The sequence below is a fragment of the Elephas maximus genome, chromosome 4 (assembly GCF_024166365.1).
Source record: "Elephas maximus indicus isolate mEleMax1 chromosome 4, mEleMax1 primary haplotype, whole genome shotgun sequence".
Taxonomy (NCBI): Eukaryota; Metazoa; Chordata; class Mammalia; order Proboscidea; family Elephantidae; genus Elephas; species Elephas maximus.
In genome coordinates, this window is record NC_064822.1 from 143457282 (window position 1) to 143477137 (window position 19856).

The 19856-nt window shown below is 38.9% G+C and overlaps 1 protein-coding gene across 3 annotated transcripts in view; it reads right to left on the minus strand.

Annotated features, from left to right (window-relative positions):
• The window catches only part of LIN7A (lin-7 homolog A, crumbs cell polarity complex component), a 164764-nt gene that overhangs the window by 105818 nt on the left and 39090 nt on the right, over positions 1–19856 (minus strand). For all 3 annotated transcript variants that reach the window (XM_049883959.1, XM_049883960.1, XM_049883962.1), the window contains exon 2: positions 3278–3396. In XM_049883959.1, coding sequence (XP_049739916.1) covers positions 3278–3396 — 119 coding nt within the window. The remainder of the gene's footprint in view (positions 1–3277; positions 3397–19856) is intronic.

Genomic DNA, 19856 nt, shown 5'->3' on the forward strand with positions numbered 1-19856 from the left:
ATTGGTGTAGGTACTGGTATTTGGTTGCAGCAGAAGGTCATGCTCTGAAGAAGGCAGGGGGCTGAGGACCATCCCCCAGGTGTCTGTGAGGAAAGCGCATCCCTGTTCCCCAGAGCAAACAGGTGGGTGGGTTCTGCAGGTGGACCATGGGCACCCAGTGCTTATATTTGTAAGGACTGGGTGGTACCAGTTATCCTTGGACCCCTGTTGCAGGTGGCTGGGTGACCTGAGTGGAGCCACCAGTCCTTTTGCCCCTGGTGTGGGTAGGTGAGGACCCTGTTTAATAGGCAAGGTGGTGTCAAATATCAAACACCAACCTCTCTACCACACAGCTGAAATGGTTGCAGTCTGCCAACAAGGGCCTATTCTCCTGAAATAGGCCCTCATAGGTCCATGCAGGGGGGAAAGGTATTCAACGTCCATGGAACATTTATGCCTGGACAGGAGCCGCTTCTGTCCTAAGCTTCCCCAGCTAGTAGAGCTGGCAAATTATCTTTTCCCCTAATTGTGAATTTATTCCTACTCCAAGGCCGGGAGGGTGGTTCCGGGCACTCAACAGGGCCTGTCTCAGGCCCAGGGAAATCAACAGCCACTGAAGCTGGCTTGGGGGTACGGGGCATGGTAAAATATTTGCAAGTCCTTAGCTTTTCCCGAGGGCGCCATTATTCTCTTGTTCCAGAGGTGTGAGTAGGCTGTGCGGCTGGTTGCTTCTCCCTGAGGAAACTGCAGCTGAATGCCACTACCAGTCTGCCGCAGCTGCTTCTGGGAATGCTGCCTGAGGGATCTCGGCAATTCAGGTCCGGTAACTCCTCTCTGCTTCTGAACTGTCTCTTCCTCCCCCTGCCACTCAGTCCATTTTCTAACTTTGCCTTTGGTGTTCAGGGCTCCTAGCTTGTAATAAATATAATCATTTCACTTGTTTTTTTCGGGTCTCTATTGTAAGTGGGATCACAAGAAGAAGAGTCTGGCTATTCCACCATCTTGGCCCCGCCTCCTGCTCTTTTCACTCTCTTGATACTGTTTTCCACATGTATTTGTTGATCACAATTTCCTCCAAATGAAATCCAATTTCCAAGAAAATACAGACTTTTCTTTGATTATGAGCTGTATACCCAGAGTGTACCAAAAGCCTGTTGGCATTAAGTCAATTCTGACTCAGGGGATGTATATTTGATGTGTTCCATCCTTTTTTTTTTTTTTTTTTCTCAGTTGGAAACCCTGATGGCGTAGTGGTTAAGTGCTACAGCTGCTAACCAAAAAGTTAGCAGCCTGAATCTACCAGGCACTCCTTGGAAACTCTATGGGGCACTTCTATTGTGTCCTATAGGGTCACTTCAAGTCAGAATCGACATGAAGGCAATGGATTAACTTTTTGTTTTTTATCCTTTAGTTAATTCTGTGGAGGGAAGAGTTCTAAAACAGCAGTGACCACAGAATCTCTGAAGAGCAAATGCTAGCCAGCCAAATCTCAGGGGTGTGGCACTGTGTGAAGAAAGAAAGGAATGTATAGGATATTTTGTCTTGGTCTATTGAGTGACTACAGAAGTTTAATCCATAAGAGGTTCTGAGGTTTCCAGATATTTTATACTTCTCTGAATGAGTGGTAGGCAATGGGTGAGAATCAACACACTGAGAAATTTCCTTTTGGTTTGTGGTCAAAATCCTAAACTAAAACTTGGGATAAAATTACTGCTGTTTACTTAAACAGTGTTCAATATAAACAAATATTAAATAGTGCACAATTTCATCAGACAAAACTTTAGTACAAGCACTGTCTAAGGCAAATCCCAGCAGAATCCAAGTTGTAACTGCACTGGGTAGACTACAATTTCAATCTGTAGTGAGCGAGGTTTTGTATGCCTCTACCTTAGTCATCTTCAGAATCATAGTGACCCTATAACCAAAAGGCTGGCAGTTCAAATCTACCAGCTGCTCCTTGGAAACCCTAGGGGCCAGTTCTACTCTGTACTGTAGGGTCACTATAAATTGGAACTGACTTGATGGCAACAGGTTTGATGTTTTGGTTTGCTCCTTAGTCATCTGGATCTTTCCCACCTGATACACAAAAGGTATCATTGATGTGGCAAAATAATGTGTATTAGCCATGAGTAGAGTTGCAAAGGGAATTTCTGGGTCACAAAAATGGTTAAGCGCTTGATTACTAACCGAAAAGTTGGTGGTTCATACCCACTCCAAGGTGCCTTGAAAGAAAGGCCTGGTGATCAGCTTCTGAAAGCTCACAGCCTTGAAAACCCTATGGAGTGCAGTTCTACTCTGCACACATGGGGTTGCCATGAGTCAAACGAGTAGAGTAAGGGTAGAGTTGCAAAGAGAAAGGAGGCTTATTTAAGTATTCCTTGGGCGTTATATGTCCTCTGTAACAAAAAAAAAAAAAAAAAGCTGTCCAGGCGGTCGTTGGATTCAGAGAGGATGATAGTGGAAATCATCTTTGGGGACTACCAGCAAGGCAAATATGCTGGATTTATGAACTCTGTAATGAATTATCACTTAGTACCTGATTTTTTTTTACATGATGGGGAGGGGGCAGTGGGCTGACGGAATAAAACAATATAGCTTACATACTTCAAGTGAACTCTCTTGTAACTAATTAAATTCATCAGTTGAATAGCATATTCCACCTAAACCCCAAAACTAAATCCATTGCTGGGTCAAGTTGATTCATTCCAACATAAGCCAATACAAAATTCCAAGAGTCATTTCAACACACTTGTTTCAACTTTGGCTTCATGAAACCCTTAGCTAGGAAAGCATTACTAAGATTGTTCTTAGGGGTAATAGCAACCCTTTCGCAGAGTTTCCGTTGGTGCACTAGACTAAACAGTAATGTTTGGATAACTACAAATTTGGCCAGCAGGCAGTTACTCTTCCAGATTTACCCGTGAATGATTTAGTTGAGAGTTCTAAGAAAAGCTCAGCCCCCATTGACTGTCACTATTTCTATCTGAGTTTCCAGGTGTCTACATTTGACCACCAAATCGTTTAGACTACATGCAACAGTAACCTGCTGAGGCAATTACTTCATTGCCACCATAAGATCAACATGCAGCTTTATATGAATGTACAAATCCTGACTGGATCTAATTTAAGAATTTAGCAGATACTAAATCATATTTTATCATCTCTCTAAGGAGCTAAAAACAGAAAGTTAAGATGTAACTCCAATCTTAACTATGTCAACTGTTTGTGTGGAAAGAAACATGTTTTCTATTCAGAAGACATATGGCTGAAGGTAGTTATTAATATCTTAGTGTCATACCTCTCGAATAGCAGTACAAAACTCACTCTGCAGCACTTTTTTGAGGGATTGTAGCTTGTGCACTGGTACTTCCCCAGATTCCTGTAGTTTCTCCAGTAATTCAATTGCTCTTGCAACATCTGAGTGAAAAAATAAAATAAAAATGGAAAGAGAAAACTTGGTAAATTGTATCTTATTAGCCAAGCACTATTATTACAATTGAATAGTGACAATGAAAAGCAAGAAGAATCTATTACGAAATCAAAATTTACAATTCCTAGCTTATCGATCTCATTTCTTGGTAACAGGTCATTTTCCTGTTACCAAGAGGACATTTTCATGTTCCACACAATTAGTCGCTTAATACGTCTTCTTTGATGGTATTTCATGTAAATTACTTCGGTCACACAAATCAGTTTGAATATTCTTTAAAGCAGGAAACATGTCTTCTATTTATTCTGGTACTCCAGCAAACAAACAAGGCCTACCAATATTACTTCTAAGCTGTTTTTTTCAGTTTGGCCTTTCCATTCTCATGGGACATTTATCTCAGCAGCAATTTTACATTTTGGTTTGATGGTTTTATGAACATGCATCTTCTCCACTAGACTGTAATCCCATTGATGGGAGGAACTTGTCTGGTTTTGATCACCACTGCATCACCTCAAAGTCCAGTGTAAATAAATATTTGATGAATGAATTAATAAATAGTTAAAAAAAAAAAAAAGAAAGAAAAAACATTGCTGTCGAGTCAATTTTTGGACTCACAGCAACCCTATGGGACAGAGTAGGACTACCGCATAGGGTTTTTCAAGGCTATAAATCTTTACAGAAGCAGGCTGCTACATGTTTCTCCTACTGAGCAGCCAGTGGGTTTGAACAGCTTAAGCACTGTGCCACCAGGGCTCTCCAATTAATGAATAGACTCCCCCATTTTACTGCTATTGGATTTGTCCAGGTGCTCATCACCTCTTTTCAGTTAATTGGAATAATTTTTTGTCCCTCAGTCTCTTCATATGGTCCACAAAGTTACCTTCTTGAAACAAAAATGCAAACATGTACCTACATGCCAGCTTCATTGTATGCTACAAGTTTTCCCTCCTTTAACCCTTCTATCCTTACAACAACTCTATAGGGTATTAAATATTATCCACATTTTTCAGATGGAAATTGAGATTTATAGAGAAGTTAAGAACTAACAAATTGGAGATCTGGGATTGATCTGGGTGATTCTAAACCCTGTACTTTTTATTTTTATTCCAACTGCAGCTTTTCTTTTAGCAGTTTTCCCCTAGACATTTCAGTATGTTTATACTAGCTCTTTGCTCAGCAGGATTTCTTGGTCAGAGGCTGAGCTCTTAATCTGCCTTCCCTCCATAAAGATTAGGCCCTGTTCCATTTGCTAGAATACCTCTCTCAGATAACATTTGCTGAGCATCAGAATCACCAAACTCACTGCCTCAAGTCAATTCCGACTCATAGCGACCCCGTGGGGTTGCCAAGGTTGCAAATCTCTAGGGAAGCAGACTGCTACGTCTTTCCCCCTCTGAGCTGCAGGTGGTTTCAAAGAGCCGACCTTTTGGTTAGCAGTTGATCAGTTTAACCACTGCACCAGCAGGGCTCCTTAAGGATCACCTAGAGAGCTCTTAAACAGCAGAGAGCAGTGTTCTCCAACGTGGTTGGCCATTGGAATCACCTGGAAAACACCTATGCCTGGATCCTACCTTCAAATATTTCTAATTTAATTGGTCTGGGGTGTGGCAGCAGACCCTGGTGGCATAGTGGTTGGGTGCTATGGCTGCTAACCAAAAGGTCAGCAGTTTGAATCTACCAGGCGCTCCTTGGAAACTCTATGGGACAGTTCTACTCCTTTCCATAGGGTCAGCTATGAGTTCAAATCGACTCCACGGCAATGGGCTTGTGTGTGTTTTTTTTTTTTTTTGGTTTGGGGTATGGCATAGGCATTGGGATTTTCAAAGCTCCCCAGTGATATTACCTGTAGCCATGATTGGAATCCAGGAAACATGGCTAGAGAGTCTTGGCTAGATTTGAGATGTGGCTCAAGAATCCACATTCTTAATATCGTTCCCATTACCTCTCCTCTCCAAATTTGGTAACAAGAGATTAAGCTAATTTTACCAACAAATCCTTGCCAGAGTTTGAAAGCAGTTGTTTTCAAATTTTAGTCAACATAAAAAATTTAACCCTAAACCGTTTGGTAAAAAGTAAGAAAACCCACTGCCGCTGAGTCAATTCCGACTCATAGCAACCCTATAGGACAGAGTAGAACTGCCACATAGAGTTTCCAAGGAGCGCCTGATGGATTTGAACTGACCTTTTGGTCAGCAGCCGTAGCATTTAACCACTACGCCACCAGAATAAGAGGCTTGGAAAAATAAATAAAAGAAAGCTTGGGGGTAAGTCCCTGGAATCATTTTTAATAGTCTTTTCAGATATTTCTGATGCAGGAAGTGGATCACTAAAGTGCTCTAGAGGTCAATGATAGCTTAAATGTGATCTCGAGTAGGCTGAGTTAATGGCCATCATTTATTTGGTGTGTGGTTGCCTTAAGGAGCCCTGGTGGTGAAGTGGTTAAGCACTGGGCTGCTAACTGAAAAAAGGTCAGTGGTACAAACCCACCAGCCACTGCTCGAGAGAAAGATAATAAGGCAGTCTCCTTCCATCAAGATTACAGCCTTGGAAAACACTGAGGCAATTCTACTCTGTTCTATAAGGTTGTTATGAGTCAAAATTGACTAAATGTCGATGTGTATACTTACCTTACTTAGATCACCTTGTAAAATCCTCATGAGTATATAAAGAGATTAATATTATTTCCACTGTACAGGTCAAATAAAACAACTAAGGCACAGAAAGTTGAATTACCTGGCCAAGGCTACACAACTTGTAAATGATGGGGGATTCAAAACTAGATATGTTCTGTTCTAGTGCTTCGGCTCTTATTTTACCTTCTACTTATCCTCCGAAAGGAAACCCTGGTGGCATAGTGGTTAAGTGCTACAGCTGCTAACCAAAGGGTCGGCAGTTCGAATCTGCCATGTACTCCTTGGAAACTCTATGGGGCAGTTCTACTCTGTCCTATAGGGTCGCTGTGAGTCGGAATCGACTGGACGGCACTGGGTTTGGTTTAGCTTCTGAAAACGGCTTACAACTTTGACAATAAAGACCTACCAAACACTTTTTTTTTTTTTTTTAATATAGCAACATGAACTGTTGTAAGCTGGGGCAGTCACAACACTTCCCAAAGCCCCAAAGGTTACCTTATAATAAATTATGGTATAATCAATGTGCTTACATTAATAACACTGGATCATTGAAAAATGATCAAACTTCCATCAATTGCCTGAAGATAGAAGTAGATAAAATATTTTAATAGACTTTCCTCAAAATAGATTAAACATTGTAAACAAACACAACAACAAAATATTAGAATTTAAATGGGATGGACTTTTAGTGACCTGTAACATTTCAGATATGATTTTCTCACTCCTTAATGATGAGTTTTGATTTGACCTATGGCTTATCTGAAGCTGGAACTTGGATGATGATGGAGCTATCACAAAGTTATCCACAACTTCCTTATCCCTCGCTGTCTTCTACTACAGTTAGGAAGTGAACATATTTCTCTTTCCAGGATTTCTATCCCTTAAAAATAGGAAGTCTATATAATCTGGCCAAGGTGTTGTAAGCATGAAGCATTTAAGTATGACTCCTAGGAAGGGTTTATTAATTGGACCAGCTGTTGACCTGTGCCCCAACCTCTTTGGCCTTTGCACATTTCCCCTTCCCCTTTTCTCTTACCAGATACAATACCTTAAAGTGGCTAGAGATGAAACAATCATTTGTCACCATGAAGATGACCATCACATGCTAAGGATGGTAATTCAGAAAAAGGAAAGAGCCTAGCTGTTGTACTAGCTCCGAACTGTCTAACCCCATGATTCTTGTTCAATGAAACAAATGCGTATTTTACTTTTTGGTTTTCTGTGGCTTGAAACCAAATGCAATCTAACTGGTCTAACAATACATTACCTCAAAGGCACTGTCTAAGTTGTAGGGCTAAGACTGATGATTTGGAGAAAGTAGAATTATGTATGGTGGTCTGTTATGGATAAAAATGTGTCCCTCATGAGAGATATATTGAAGTCTTGACCTCTGTACCAGTGAATGTGACCTTGTTTCGGGAAAGATAATCTATCTTTGGAGGTATTAATAGTTAAGTCATACCAGAGTAGAATGGGCCCTAGTCTTAATATCTTCTGAGTAGTGTCTTATGTAAGGGGGAAACAGACACCAAGACAGGGACACGCAGGAGGAAGACACCGTGTGAAGATTTATCTCCAACGCCAAGATGTGCCTGGAGCTCCTAGAGCTAAAAGAGACAACGAAGATTTTTCCACTAGAGCTGACAGAGAGAGAGAGAGTGCAGCCTTGCTGATGCTCTGAATTCAAACTTCTAGACTCCAGAACTGTGACACAATAAACTTCCGATCCTTACAGTTACCCATTTTGCGGTATTTTGTTATGGCAGTGCTAGGAAACTAAGACGTGGCCCTTTGGATAAGGTAGTCATGGAAAGCCTCCCTGAGAAGGTGACATTTGGGTTGATAGTTGAACATTGAAAGGATCCAGCCATATGAAAATCCAAAGGAAGGGCATCCATACAAAGAGGATAACAAAGGCAAAGTCTCTAAAGTGAAGGAAGGCAAGCTTGCATGGTAGAAGAATAGACAAAACCAGCATCACTGGAATGTTGTGGGTGAGGCAGAGAGCACTAGGGACAGTGGTGTGCTGGTCAGTGTTTAATAATCAGCTCCCCAACACACACACACAAACAAAAAATAACAATCAGCCCCCCAAAACACACATAAAAACAAAAATCCCTAATTTGTAGCATTTGCTGATTTATGTGGTATAAATATTCCTGCCATTGCTGATTTCAAGCTACCAACATGATGTCAAGTGGCTTGCAAAATTCTTGAATAGTAACACTCTTAGAAACCAGAAAGCACCAACCCTAGCACACAGCTGGATAGGAGACAAAGTTTAAGAAGGAGGAGCCATATTTTGTACACAGTTTTCCTAAGAGGTTTAGATTTCGTATAATTGCTAAAGGAAGCCACTAGAGAGTTTTTTTTTTTTTGCAGAAGCATAATGTAATCTGATCCACATTTTATAAACATCACTTGGCTGTTGTTTGGGATATTAATTATAGTAGGCTAAGGGTATATAATGGGGTAATACTAAAAAACCAAAACCAAACTCACTGCCATTGAGTCGATTCCGACTCTTATAGGACAGAATAGAACTGCCCTGTAGAGTTTCCAAGGAGTACCTGGTGGATGCGAACCGTCGACCTTTTGGTTAGCAGCTATAGTTCTCAACCACTATGCCAGCAGGGTTTCCGGGCTAATAGTGTAAGGGTGATAAACAAGGACAAAATTAAAGTTGTCAATGATTTCGTTCCACTTGAACCAATAACCAATGTTCTTGGAAGCAGCAGTCAAGAAATCAAACAACACTGCAGTGGGCAAATCTGATGCAAAAGACTTCTAAAGTTCTAAAAAGCAAAGATGTCATTTTGATGACTGAGGTATGTCGGACCCAAGCTATGGTCTTCTCAATAACCTCAAGTATATATGAAAGTTGGATAGTGAAGAAGGAAGACAGAAGAAGAATTGATGTGTTCAAGCTGTGGTGTTGGCGAAGAATACTGAATTTACCATTGACTGCCAGAAGAAGAAACAAATCAGTCTTCGAAGAAATACAACCAGAATGCTTCTTAGCAGTGAAAATGATGAGGTTTTGGCTCGCTTACACTGGACAGGAAAATCAATTGCTAGAAAAGGCCATCATGGTTGGTAGAGAGTCAGCAAAAACAACGGAAACTCTTAATAAGATGGATTGACACAATAATCAAAACAATGGATTCAAACGTATCAACAATCATGAAGATGGTGTAGGACCAGGCAGCTTTTCATTCTGTTATACAGAAGGTTGCCAAGAGTTTGAGCCAACTTGATGGCAACTAACTACAACAAGGGCATATACAAGAAATTAGCTAAAAAGAAGGTTATTGTACTGGTCTTGACAAGAGACAAACAGCTTTAAATCACAGGTAGGTGGGAGGAGAATCAGTACTCTGAGGTGGTGCATGGCTGTATGATGTGGTCCCTACAGGATGCCTCTTAGGCAGAAAATAATATATTATTAAATATAGTAATGTGTCTTGGTAGTGCTTTATCAATAATTGTGGCCATTGCCCCACTTATAAACAAACGGTGACAATTTAATAAATACCAAGAATGACAAAGGAAAGACTGGTGGCATAGTGGTTAAGAGCTATAGCTGCTAACCAAAAGGTTGGCAGTTCGAATCCACCAGACACTCCTTAGAAACCCTGTGGGGCAGTTCTATTCTGTCCTATAGAGTCAGAATTGACTCAATGGCAAAAGTTTTTTTTTTTTTTTTTTTAAAGAATGACAAGTTAGGGAGATGATATTATAACCCCAAAGACAAAATTATTTAAAAAGGAGATAATAAGAGGGTGGCACTTTCTCCTTTTACTCGCTTCCTGTCCATAATAGATTCCTCAATTTAGATCAATAAGGGGCTATATAAAATGTTTTGTCACTGCACCAAGCAGTTGGAGAATATGAGTATACCCCTGAAAGTCAAAGAGACCTGGAAACTATTAAATATGGTAATACTGAATTTATGTGGTTATTGTGAGGTCTAAATGAGATTATAATTACAGTGAGATTATAACACATACTCTTATGCTTGAACAACCAGATTTTAAGTACAGCAGCTCTAAACAACTAAAGCCAGCCATAAGGCATTATTTCATGTACATAATTGCGGAAATCACTATTAAGGCTATATTGTCGAGAAGCTAGCAGTAAGTCAATATTTCATGTACGCTAAAAAAAAAATAGCGTACATGAAATATTGACTTACTGCTAGCTTCTCGACATATTCAAATATTGGGCCAAAGAATGTGCAGCTTAAAAATTAAATGCTGAGCAACAGAGCACGTGTAGCCACAGAATAAAATAAACTGTCAATAATGCTTTGCGTTTCCATTACTGTGACATGAAGGGGAACTCTGTCAATTTACAAGTTACTAATGAGACATGACAATCAGTGTGTCCTACTCATTTGACACTTATCTCCCTTTTGATGCACCACCAACTTGTCATGCTCCTTAATCGCAGACTAATTGGTAAACCCTAGAAAGAACTGGCTCAATTTAAATGTGCTCAAATTAAAAAATAACTTTATACATTAAGCTTTTGAAAATACCCCATTTTGTATTTGTTATCAGAAGTCGAATGACCTTTTATTCATGGGATCTGGGGAGAATGTGAAGCGTATCAGAAAAAAGTTTGACAATACTATAATTTTTTTACATCATGGATTTATAGAATGACAAAATCCTGGCCCAGACTCTGCTCAGTGTTTGCCAAACCCGCTGCAACCAAGGGAACAATTTATGCTACAAAATGAAAAGCTATAGTTGCTAAGAGATTCTCTGAAATGGAAGGTACCTGTTTCATTTGAAAGTGATTACTTACCCAATAAACAAAGCTTTTTAGGTATAGGAGCTTAAGATGCGGCTTTCTTTGTTAAACAATCGCTGCTGTGTGGTCTGAATGAGTAATGTGTTCCTGGTTTCTCCAGGAACTATATTCAGCATTTTGTTCTTTTCTTTTAGCTAATCTAGTTTTCCCCAGCAACTAAAATTGACTTTTGATTTGCCTAGAAATGCCTGAAACCTGAGGAAATCATTCCACATTCATTTTTGTATGAGTTTTCATTTTTCCTTCTCTTTGTCATATTTGATGTCTTTCCTTGTATTGTTTTCACCTTGCTTTTCTATTTAATCTTGCATTCATATCTTTCTGTCATTACAACCAACCTAGGAATAATCTAATCAGAGTGAAATGAGCTTATTTCATTCTTTCTTATTTCTAGCCTTCCTGGCATCTATGCAAATGAGCACCCAATGACTATCTTTTGGGGGTCTATGAAGAATCAGGCCTAGCCAAAAAATAATCTGTTTTTGCATGTCTGAAAGAAACTGAATGACCTACTACCCTCATTTCTGCTAAATCCTGGAGGATCTGTGTTATTAATCTTTGTATATCCCATTGTGTTCAATACATAATCCTGACAATTATGGACGCTTGAAAATTGTTGAATAGAATTGATTGTATGGAATTAAAATTTTTAGTTATATTTATATAAGTATTTGTATTCACCACTTAACAATACTGCTTCCATCAATTCCTATTTCACAAGATTTCATTTTACTTGGATCCACAATCAACGCCCATGGAAGGAGTAGTCAAGAAATCAAAAGACATGTGGCATTGGGCAAATCTGCTGGAAACGGCCTCTTTAAAGTGTTAAAAAGCAAAGATGTCACCTTGAGGACTAAGGTGCACCTGACCCAAGCCATGGTGTTTTCAGTCGCCTCTAATGCATGTAAAAGCGGGATAATGAATAAGGAAGTTGTGTTGTTGTTGTTAGGTGCCATTGAGTGGGTCCCAACCTATAGCGACCCCATGCACAACAGAGCAAAACACAGCCCGGTCCTGAGCCATCCCCACAATCCTTGTTATGCCTGAGCACATTGTTGCAGCCACTGTATCAATCCACCTCAGTGAGGGTCTTCCTCTTTTCCACTGACCCTGTACTTTGCCAAGCATGAAGTCCTTCTCCAGGGACTGATCCTGCCTGACAACTTGTATGTAAGATGCAGTCTCGCCATCCTTGCTCCTAAGAAGCATTCTGGTTGTACTTCTTCCAAGACAGATTTGTTTATTCTTTTGGCAGTCCAATATTCTTCACCAACACCACAATTCAAAGGTGTCAATGCTTCTTCAATCTTCCTTATTCAATGTCCAGCATTCATATGCATATGATGCGATTGAAAATACCATGGCTTGGGTCAGGTGCACCTTAGTCTTCAAGGTGACATCTTTGCTTTTCAACACTTTAAAGAGGTACTTTTCAGCAGACTTTCCCAGTGCAATGCATCTTTCGATTTCTTGACTGCTGCTTCCATGGCTGTTGATTATGGATCCAAGTAAAATGAAATCCTTGACAACTTCAATCTTTTCTCCGTTTATCATGATGTGGCTTCATTGGTCCAGTTGTGAGGATTTTCGTGTTCTTTATGTTGAGGTGCAATCCATACTGAAGGCTGTGGTCTTTGATCTTCATTAGTAAATGCTTCAAGTCCTTTTCACTTTCAGCAAGCAAGGTTGTGTCGTCTGCACATAATGCAGGTTGTTAATGAGTCTTCCTCCAATCCTGATGCCCCGTTCTTCATAGAGTCCAGCTTCTCCAGTTATCTGCTCAGCATACAAATTGAATAGGTATGGTGAAAGAACACAACCCTGATGCACACCTTTCCTGACTTTAAACCACTCAGTATCCCCTTGTTCTGTCTGAATAGCTGCCTTTTGATCTATGTAAAGATTCCTTATGAGCACAATTAAGCATTCTGGCATTCCCATTCTTCACAATGTTATCCATAATTTGTTATGATCCACACGGTCAAATGTCTTTGCATACTCAATAAAACACAGGAAAACATCCTTCTGGTATTCTCTGCATTCAGCCAGGATCCATCTGACATCAGCAATGATATCCCTGGTTCCACGTCCTCTTCTGAAACTGGCCTGAATTTCTGGCAGTTCCCTATAGATATACTGCTGCAGCCATTTTTGAATGATCTTCAGCAAAATTTTGCTTGCATATGATATTAATGGTATTGCTCTATAATTTCCACATTCAGTTGGATCACCTTTCTTGGAAATAGGCATAAATACGGATATCTTCCAGTCAGTTGGCCAAGAAGCTGTCTTCCATATTTCTTGGCATAGACGAGTAAGCACCTCCAGCACTGCATCTGTTTTTTGAAACATCTTAATTGATATTCCATCAATTCCTGGAACCTTGTTTTTTGCCAATGCCTTCAATACAGCTTGGATTTCTTTCTTCAGTACAATTGGTTCCTGATCATATGCGACCTCTTGAAATGGTTGAACGTTGACAAATTCTTTTTGGTATAATGTCTCTGTGTATTCCCTCCATCTTCTTTTGATGCTTCCTGCATTGTTTAATATTTTCCCCATAGAATCCTTCACTATTGCAATTCGAGGCTTGAATTTTTTCTTCAGTTCTTTCAGCTTGAGAAATGCCGAGTGTGTTCTTCCTTTTTGGTTTTCTATCTCCAGCTCTTTGCACATGTCATTGTAATACTTTATTTTGTCTTCTGGAGCCACCCTTTGAAATGTTCTGTTCAGTTCTTTTATTTCATCATGTCTTCCTTTTGCTTTAGCTGCTCAACGTTCATGATCAAGTTTCAGAGTCTCCTCCGATATCCATCTTGGTCTTTTCTTTCTTTCCTGTCTTTTCAATGACCTCTTACTTTCTTCACGGATGATGTCCTTGATGTCATTCCACAACTTGTCTGGTCTTCAGTCGTTAGTGTTCAACGTATCAAATCTATTCTTGAGATGGTCTCTAAATTCAGGTGTGATATACTCAAGGTAGTATTTTGGCTCTTGTGGACTTGCTCTGATTTTCTTCAGGTTCGCCTTGAACTTGCATATCAGCAATTGATGGTCTGTTCCACAGTCAGCCCCTGGCCTTGTTCTGACTTAAGATGTTGAGCTTTTCCATCATCTCTTTCTACAGATATAGTCAGTTTGATTCCTGTGTGTTCATCTGGTGAGGTCCATGTGTACAGTCACCATTTCTGTTGGTGAAAGAAGGGATTTGCAATGAAGAAGTCGTTGGTCTTGCATAATTCTATCATTCGGTCTCCGGCATTGTTTCTGTCACCAAGGCCATATTTTCCAACTACTGATCCTTCTTCTTTGTTTCCAACATTCGCATTCCAATCAACAGTAATTATCAATGCATCTTGATTACATATTTGATCAATTTCAAAATGCAGCAGCTGATAAACATCTTCAATTTTTTCATCTTTGGCCTTAGTGGTTGGTGTGTAAATTTGAAGGAGAGTTGTATTAACTGGTCTTCCTTGTAGGCATCTGGATATTATCCTATCACTGACAGCGTTTTACTTCAGGGTAGATCTTGAAATGTTCTTTTTGACAATGAATGCAACACCATTCCTCTTTAAGTTGTCATTCCTGGCATAGTAGACCGTGTGACTGTCCAATTCAAAATGGCCAATACCATCCACTTCAGCTCACTAATTCCTAGGATATTGATGTTTATGTGTTCCATTTCATTTTTGACAATTTCCAGTTTTCCTAGATTCATCCTTCATACATTCCATATTCCAATTATTAACAGATGTTTGCAGCTGTTTCTTCTCATTTTGAGTAGTGCCATATCAGCAAATGAAGGTCTCAAAAGCTTTAGTCCATCCATGTCATTAAGGTTGACTATACTTTGAGGAGGCAGCTCTTCCCCAGTCATCTTTTGAGTGCCTTCCAACCTGGGGGGGCTCATCTTCCAGCACTATATTGGACAATGTTCAGCTGCTATTCATAAGGTTTTCACTGGCTAATTCTTTTCAGAAGTAGACTTCCGGGTCCTTCTTTGTAGTCTGTCTTAGTCTGGAAGCTCAGCAGACACCTGTCCTCCATGGGTGACCCTGCTAGTATCCGAATATCGGTGGCATAGCTTCCAGCATCAGGAAGACCAAAGAAGAATTAACACCTTTGGATTGTGGTGCTGGCAAAGAATATTGAATATACCATGGACTGCCAAAAGAACAAACAAATCTGTCTTGGAAGACGTGCAGCCAGAATGCTCCTTAGAAGCAAAGATGGCAAGACTATGTCTCACATACATTGGACATGTTATTAGGAGAGACCAGTTCCTGGAGAAGGACATCATACTTGGTAAAGTAGGGGGTCAGCGAAAAAAAGGAAGACCCTCAACAAGATAGGCTGACACAATGGCTGCAACAATGGGCTCAGGTGTAACAATTGTGAGGAGGGCACAAGATTGGGCAGTGTTTCATTGTGTTGAACATAAGTTCGCTATGAGTCGAAACTGACATTAGGGCACCTAACAACAACAAGATTTGGATTCCTTACAAAATGTGTATTCTGAGAAAATAAGAATTTGAGCTACAGGACTTCATCTTTCTATAGGATCAAATTTAATCTTCCACAGATGGGGGCAGTAAGAACAAATGGGGTATGAATTGAAAGTAGATCAGAGTTCATTTTATTCCTATGTAAACATTTCTAAGGAAGTCCTTTTTTATGCTTTCTGGATAGATATTTTAAATTACATTGTCAGAACTAAAACATTCTTTATGCAACATTTATGAAGTTTCTTGCAAATATGAACATAATAAGCAGGTATTTATTAGCCAATTAAGCACACTGAGAGTACAGCTATAAGAACACAATAAAACCACCAGGTACAGATTAACAATAAGATAACCATGGTAGTACCCCACCAGCTCCCTGGGCTGTGCATCCACACTGCTCCTTATTTTCACTTCATTCATGACCTCAATTACTTTTAGATGCAGCTAATTGACAGAACAGAACATCTTTCAAAGGGCTTTATGTTTAACTTTGAAGTCTATTTTCCCTTTCCTTCCATAACCCACTATCTGTCGAATGGTATGTCAATAAAGGTTAAGTAATTATTGTCTGGTGTCTTAAAATACTAGATGCACAAAAAAAGGTGCTTACCCTTAGGCTCTACGAGTTGTGGTATTTCTCTCTAGCTTAGCACATAAAAATAATCAAGCTTTTATACTGTTAGTGTTTCTCCCTGTGCACATAGTAGAAATGGAAGTTCTTCTTCCTAATTATTACCAGTAAATCCCAATCCTTTTCCATTGTGCTCGAGAAATCAGAAGAGAAAGGCTCTTTCAGGAAATTGCTGGAGAGGCACCCAATCAAGTTCCATGTTTTCCAACAGCTTGTTATAAAAAAAGCTTACAAATTTAACTTTTCATGTCCTCGAATCCATGCTATACTTGAAAATGGATGAATGTTTTTATCTAAACTGACACTTGATATATTATTCTGCTATAAAGCTACTTAATAATATGTTTCCTTTTTTTACCTTATCACTACTCTATCATCCTGTCATCTGATTTCTTAGTTACTTTAGGAACTGTACGGTGAGGTTAGTGTGGTGCTATTTATGGCTTTAAAGGATGATTAGAGGGCAAAGGGAAGCTTATTGTCTGCAGAAATTGTTACATTGAATACTGTACATGCTTTGTTGAGAATATGATTCCTATCAGGTGGTATAAAAGATGATTTAAACTTCCAAGTCAAAATAATAAAATAATGAGTTTTTCATTCTTCTTATGTTAAATGTCCTGGGGCTGCTTTTTCAGACTTTCTCTTAATGCTTCTTTCACAAAAAAAAAAAAACAAAAAAAAACTTGAGATTAAAGATGGAAGGGAAATAATTGGTTATTTATTGAATTTGCATAGGAAATAAATAAGAACTAATGAAATGGTATTTGGTCATAAGTATCATTGTATGGAGTATCGAGTAAGTTTAAACATTATCAAAAACCAACTGGAACACTTTTTTTTTTCTTAATTAAAAAAAGAATTTCACACCTGGGGGTTTTACAAGGTAAGCGTGAATCCCAGTCCTACACTTTAGATTATTTATTTAAAAAAACTTTTAAAATGTTTATCTTCTATGCTGTCAAGTAGGTCACTAATCCTATTTTTATCTAAAATTGAAATTAAAGCTTTCAAAGATGATTCAAAGTCATTTACATGAAAGAATAACTTTAGCTTAAAATTGAGGGAGCCATTTCATTTTATCTAAGTCCTAGAAATCGATTATTTTCCTAAGAATAGAAATCATAGGTATATGGGGATCTCATTTCTTTAAAACTTCAGTTTTATAATAATCCCTTCTTATCACCAGGTCATTCTTTATATTACTGTTAGTAGAATTCTGACTATAGTGTTTTATTTTCTTACTGAATTACAAAAAAAAAAAAAAAAAAACTATTTCCCCACTTATTTTAAAATGTGGTCCAAAATGATTAAAATATTTTAAGAAGTAGCTCTTCTTTGAAGTGCAGATATTTGTAAATTCATACAGAAGTTGAGCCCTTTTCAGGGGTAGATTTTAGCTTTTCTTTCCAATTTCTTCTGCTGTTTGGCTATTCCAATTTTCTAACTCTTCACAGTATTAAAAAGTTTTCTACTGTCCTAGAAAATTGTAAATTTCAGCTAAATTTTCTTATTTTTTGTCTGAGGTTGTATGCAGTATTTCTACTTTTTAAAACCTCTGTATCTATAGCTATGTTCTATTTCTCATTTTATTCATTTCTATGGCTGCTCTTTTTCTTGATCAAACATAATGAAAATACACGTATTTTATTGGTCTTTTAAAAAATCCAGCATTTGATTACATGGAACAACTAGTTTCATTATCATTTATTTACTAATAAACCAAAAAAAACCCAAACCCACTGCCGTTGAGTTGATTCCAACTCATAGCGACCCTATGGAGTGGCTGGCAGATTCAAACTGCAGATCTTTTGGTTTGCAGCCAAGCTTTTAACCATTGTGATAGGGTCTCTATTAGATGGAATCGACTCGATGGCAATGGGTTTATTCACCAATACCTGCTTTTATTCTATTACTTCCTTTCTTATAGTTTGGTTAGGTTTACGTGTGTATGTGCTTGTACACACACGCATGCGTGTTTAAAGGATTAATTAAGATATTAAATAAAATGCTTAGCACTCTTACTGGTATATAGAAATGTTTAATAAATGTTTCTACTCATTATTATCTCATCATTTTCATTCATAAATTGATCCTACCTGCTTTCTATTATCCAGAAATTCCTCAGCATTTCTTCTTTCAATGACATCCTTTTATCCCCAGCACTTTTCTAACTATATGGTCTATTTCACATCTTTTTGACATCTCTAAGGTTATTGGTGGGAGGGAATAAAAACATACATGCTCAACCTACCATCTTCCTCCTTTCACCGTCATCCATGTACTCTTGAAATACCGTATGATATGATGGGAAGAACAATGAACTTGAAAGTCAAGAGCCCAGAATTCTAGTCCTAAAATTGTTGTTGTGTCATAATTTTTTGGAAATTTGCTTAATGTCTCTCAGCTTCAGCATCATTATCTATAAAATGAGTGTTTTGGACCAGTTAACCTCTTCTGGCCTTAAAGAATAAGTATTCTGCCTAAAGGAGGGATCCAATTAACAGCAGTGCTATTAATTAATAGGACAAAAAAAAAAAAGCAATGGAGGGAGGGCAATATTAATAGGACACTAAAAAGTGGCAGAGGGAGGGCAATTTGAGCTCTAAAAAGAGTGGACCCAATAAAGTAATAGAGTGTTACACCAATGTGGATTTTTATAGGAGAGTGGAACAGGAAGAACGCACAAAGAGTAAAAGCAGCAATAACAGCAACAACAATAACAAAAAATAAAACAAAACAAAAAACAGTTGTCTTCAGATAGATTCTGACTCATGATGACCCTGTGTGTGTAAGAACAGAACTGTGCTCTATAACGTTTTCAATGGCTGATTTTTGGAAGTAGATCTTCAGGTGTTTATTCCCAGGCACCTCTAGGTGAACTCAAACCTCCAACCTTTTGGTTAGCATCTAAGTGTGTTAACTGCATCACCCAGGGACTCCGCTGAAAGAGTAGGAGAAAGTAAAGAGCAAACCCTGTTTCAGGGTAAATATAAGATGGTGTTATGGACTGAATTGTGTCCCCCAAAAACGTGCGTCAACTTGGCTAGGCCATGATTTCCAGTACTGTGTGGCTGTCCACCATTCTGTGATCTGATGTAATTTTCCTTATGTTGTAAATCCTATTCTCTGCCTATGGTTAATGAGGCAAGATTAGGTAATGTTAAAGAGGATTAGGGTGGGATGCAACACCCTTATTCAAGTCACAGCCCTGATCCAATGTAAGGGGAGTTTTTCTGGGGTGTGTCCTGAATCACCTTGTTATCTTATATGAGATAACAGGAGAGAGAAGCCAGCAGATAGGGACCTCATACCTCCAAGAAAGAAGAGCTGGGAGTGAGTGTGTCCTTTGGACTTGAGGTCCCTGTGCTGAGACGTTCCTAGACCAGGGGAAGACTGATGACAAGGACCTTCCCCCAGAGCCGACAGAGAGAGAAAGCCTTCCTCTGGAGCTCGTGCCCTGAATATGGACCTCTAGATGCCTACACTGTGAGAGAATACATTTCTCTTTGTTAAAGCCATCCACTTGTGGTATTTCTGTTATAGCAGCACTAGGTAACTAAGACAGATGGTAAAATAAAGTGAATCATCAAAAAGTGTCCTGGAAAGGTAGCCCAATTTAAATTATTGTATGAACCTGAAAGTAAGAAATCAGTATAGAAACAATAGACTATTCAAATGGAAGATAGTTATTATGGATTGAATTTTCTTCCCCTAAAACATACGTTGAGGTCCGAATCTGGTATCTACGAGTACGATCTTGTTTGGAAATACGGGCCTTTGAAGTGGTTATTGGTTAACATGAGGTCCTACCAGAGTAGAGGAATTCTAATACCACCTGAGTGATGTCTTAT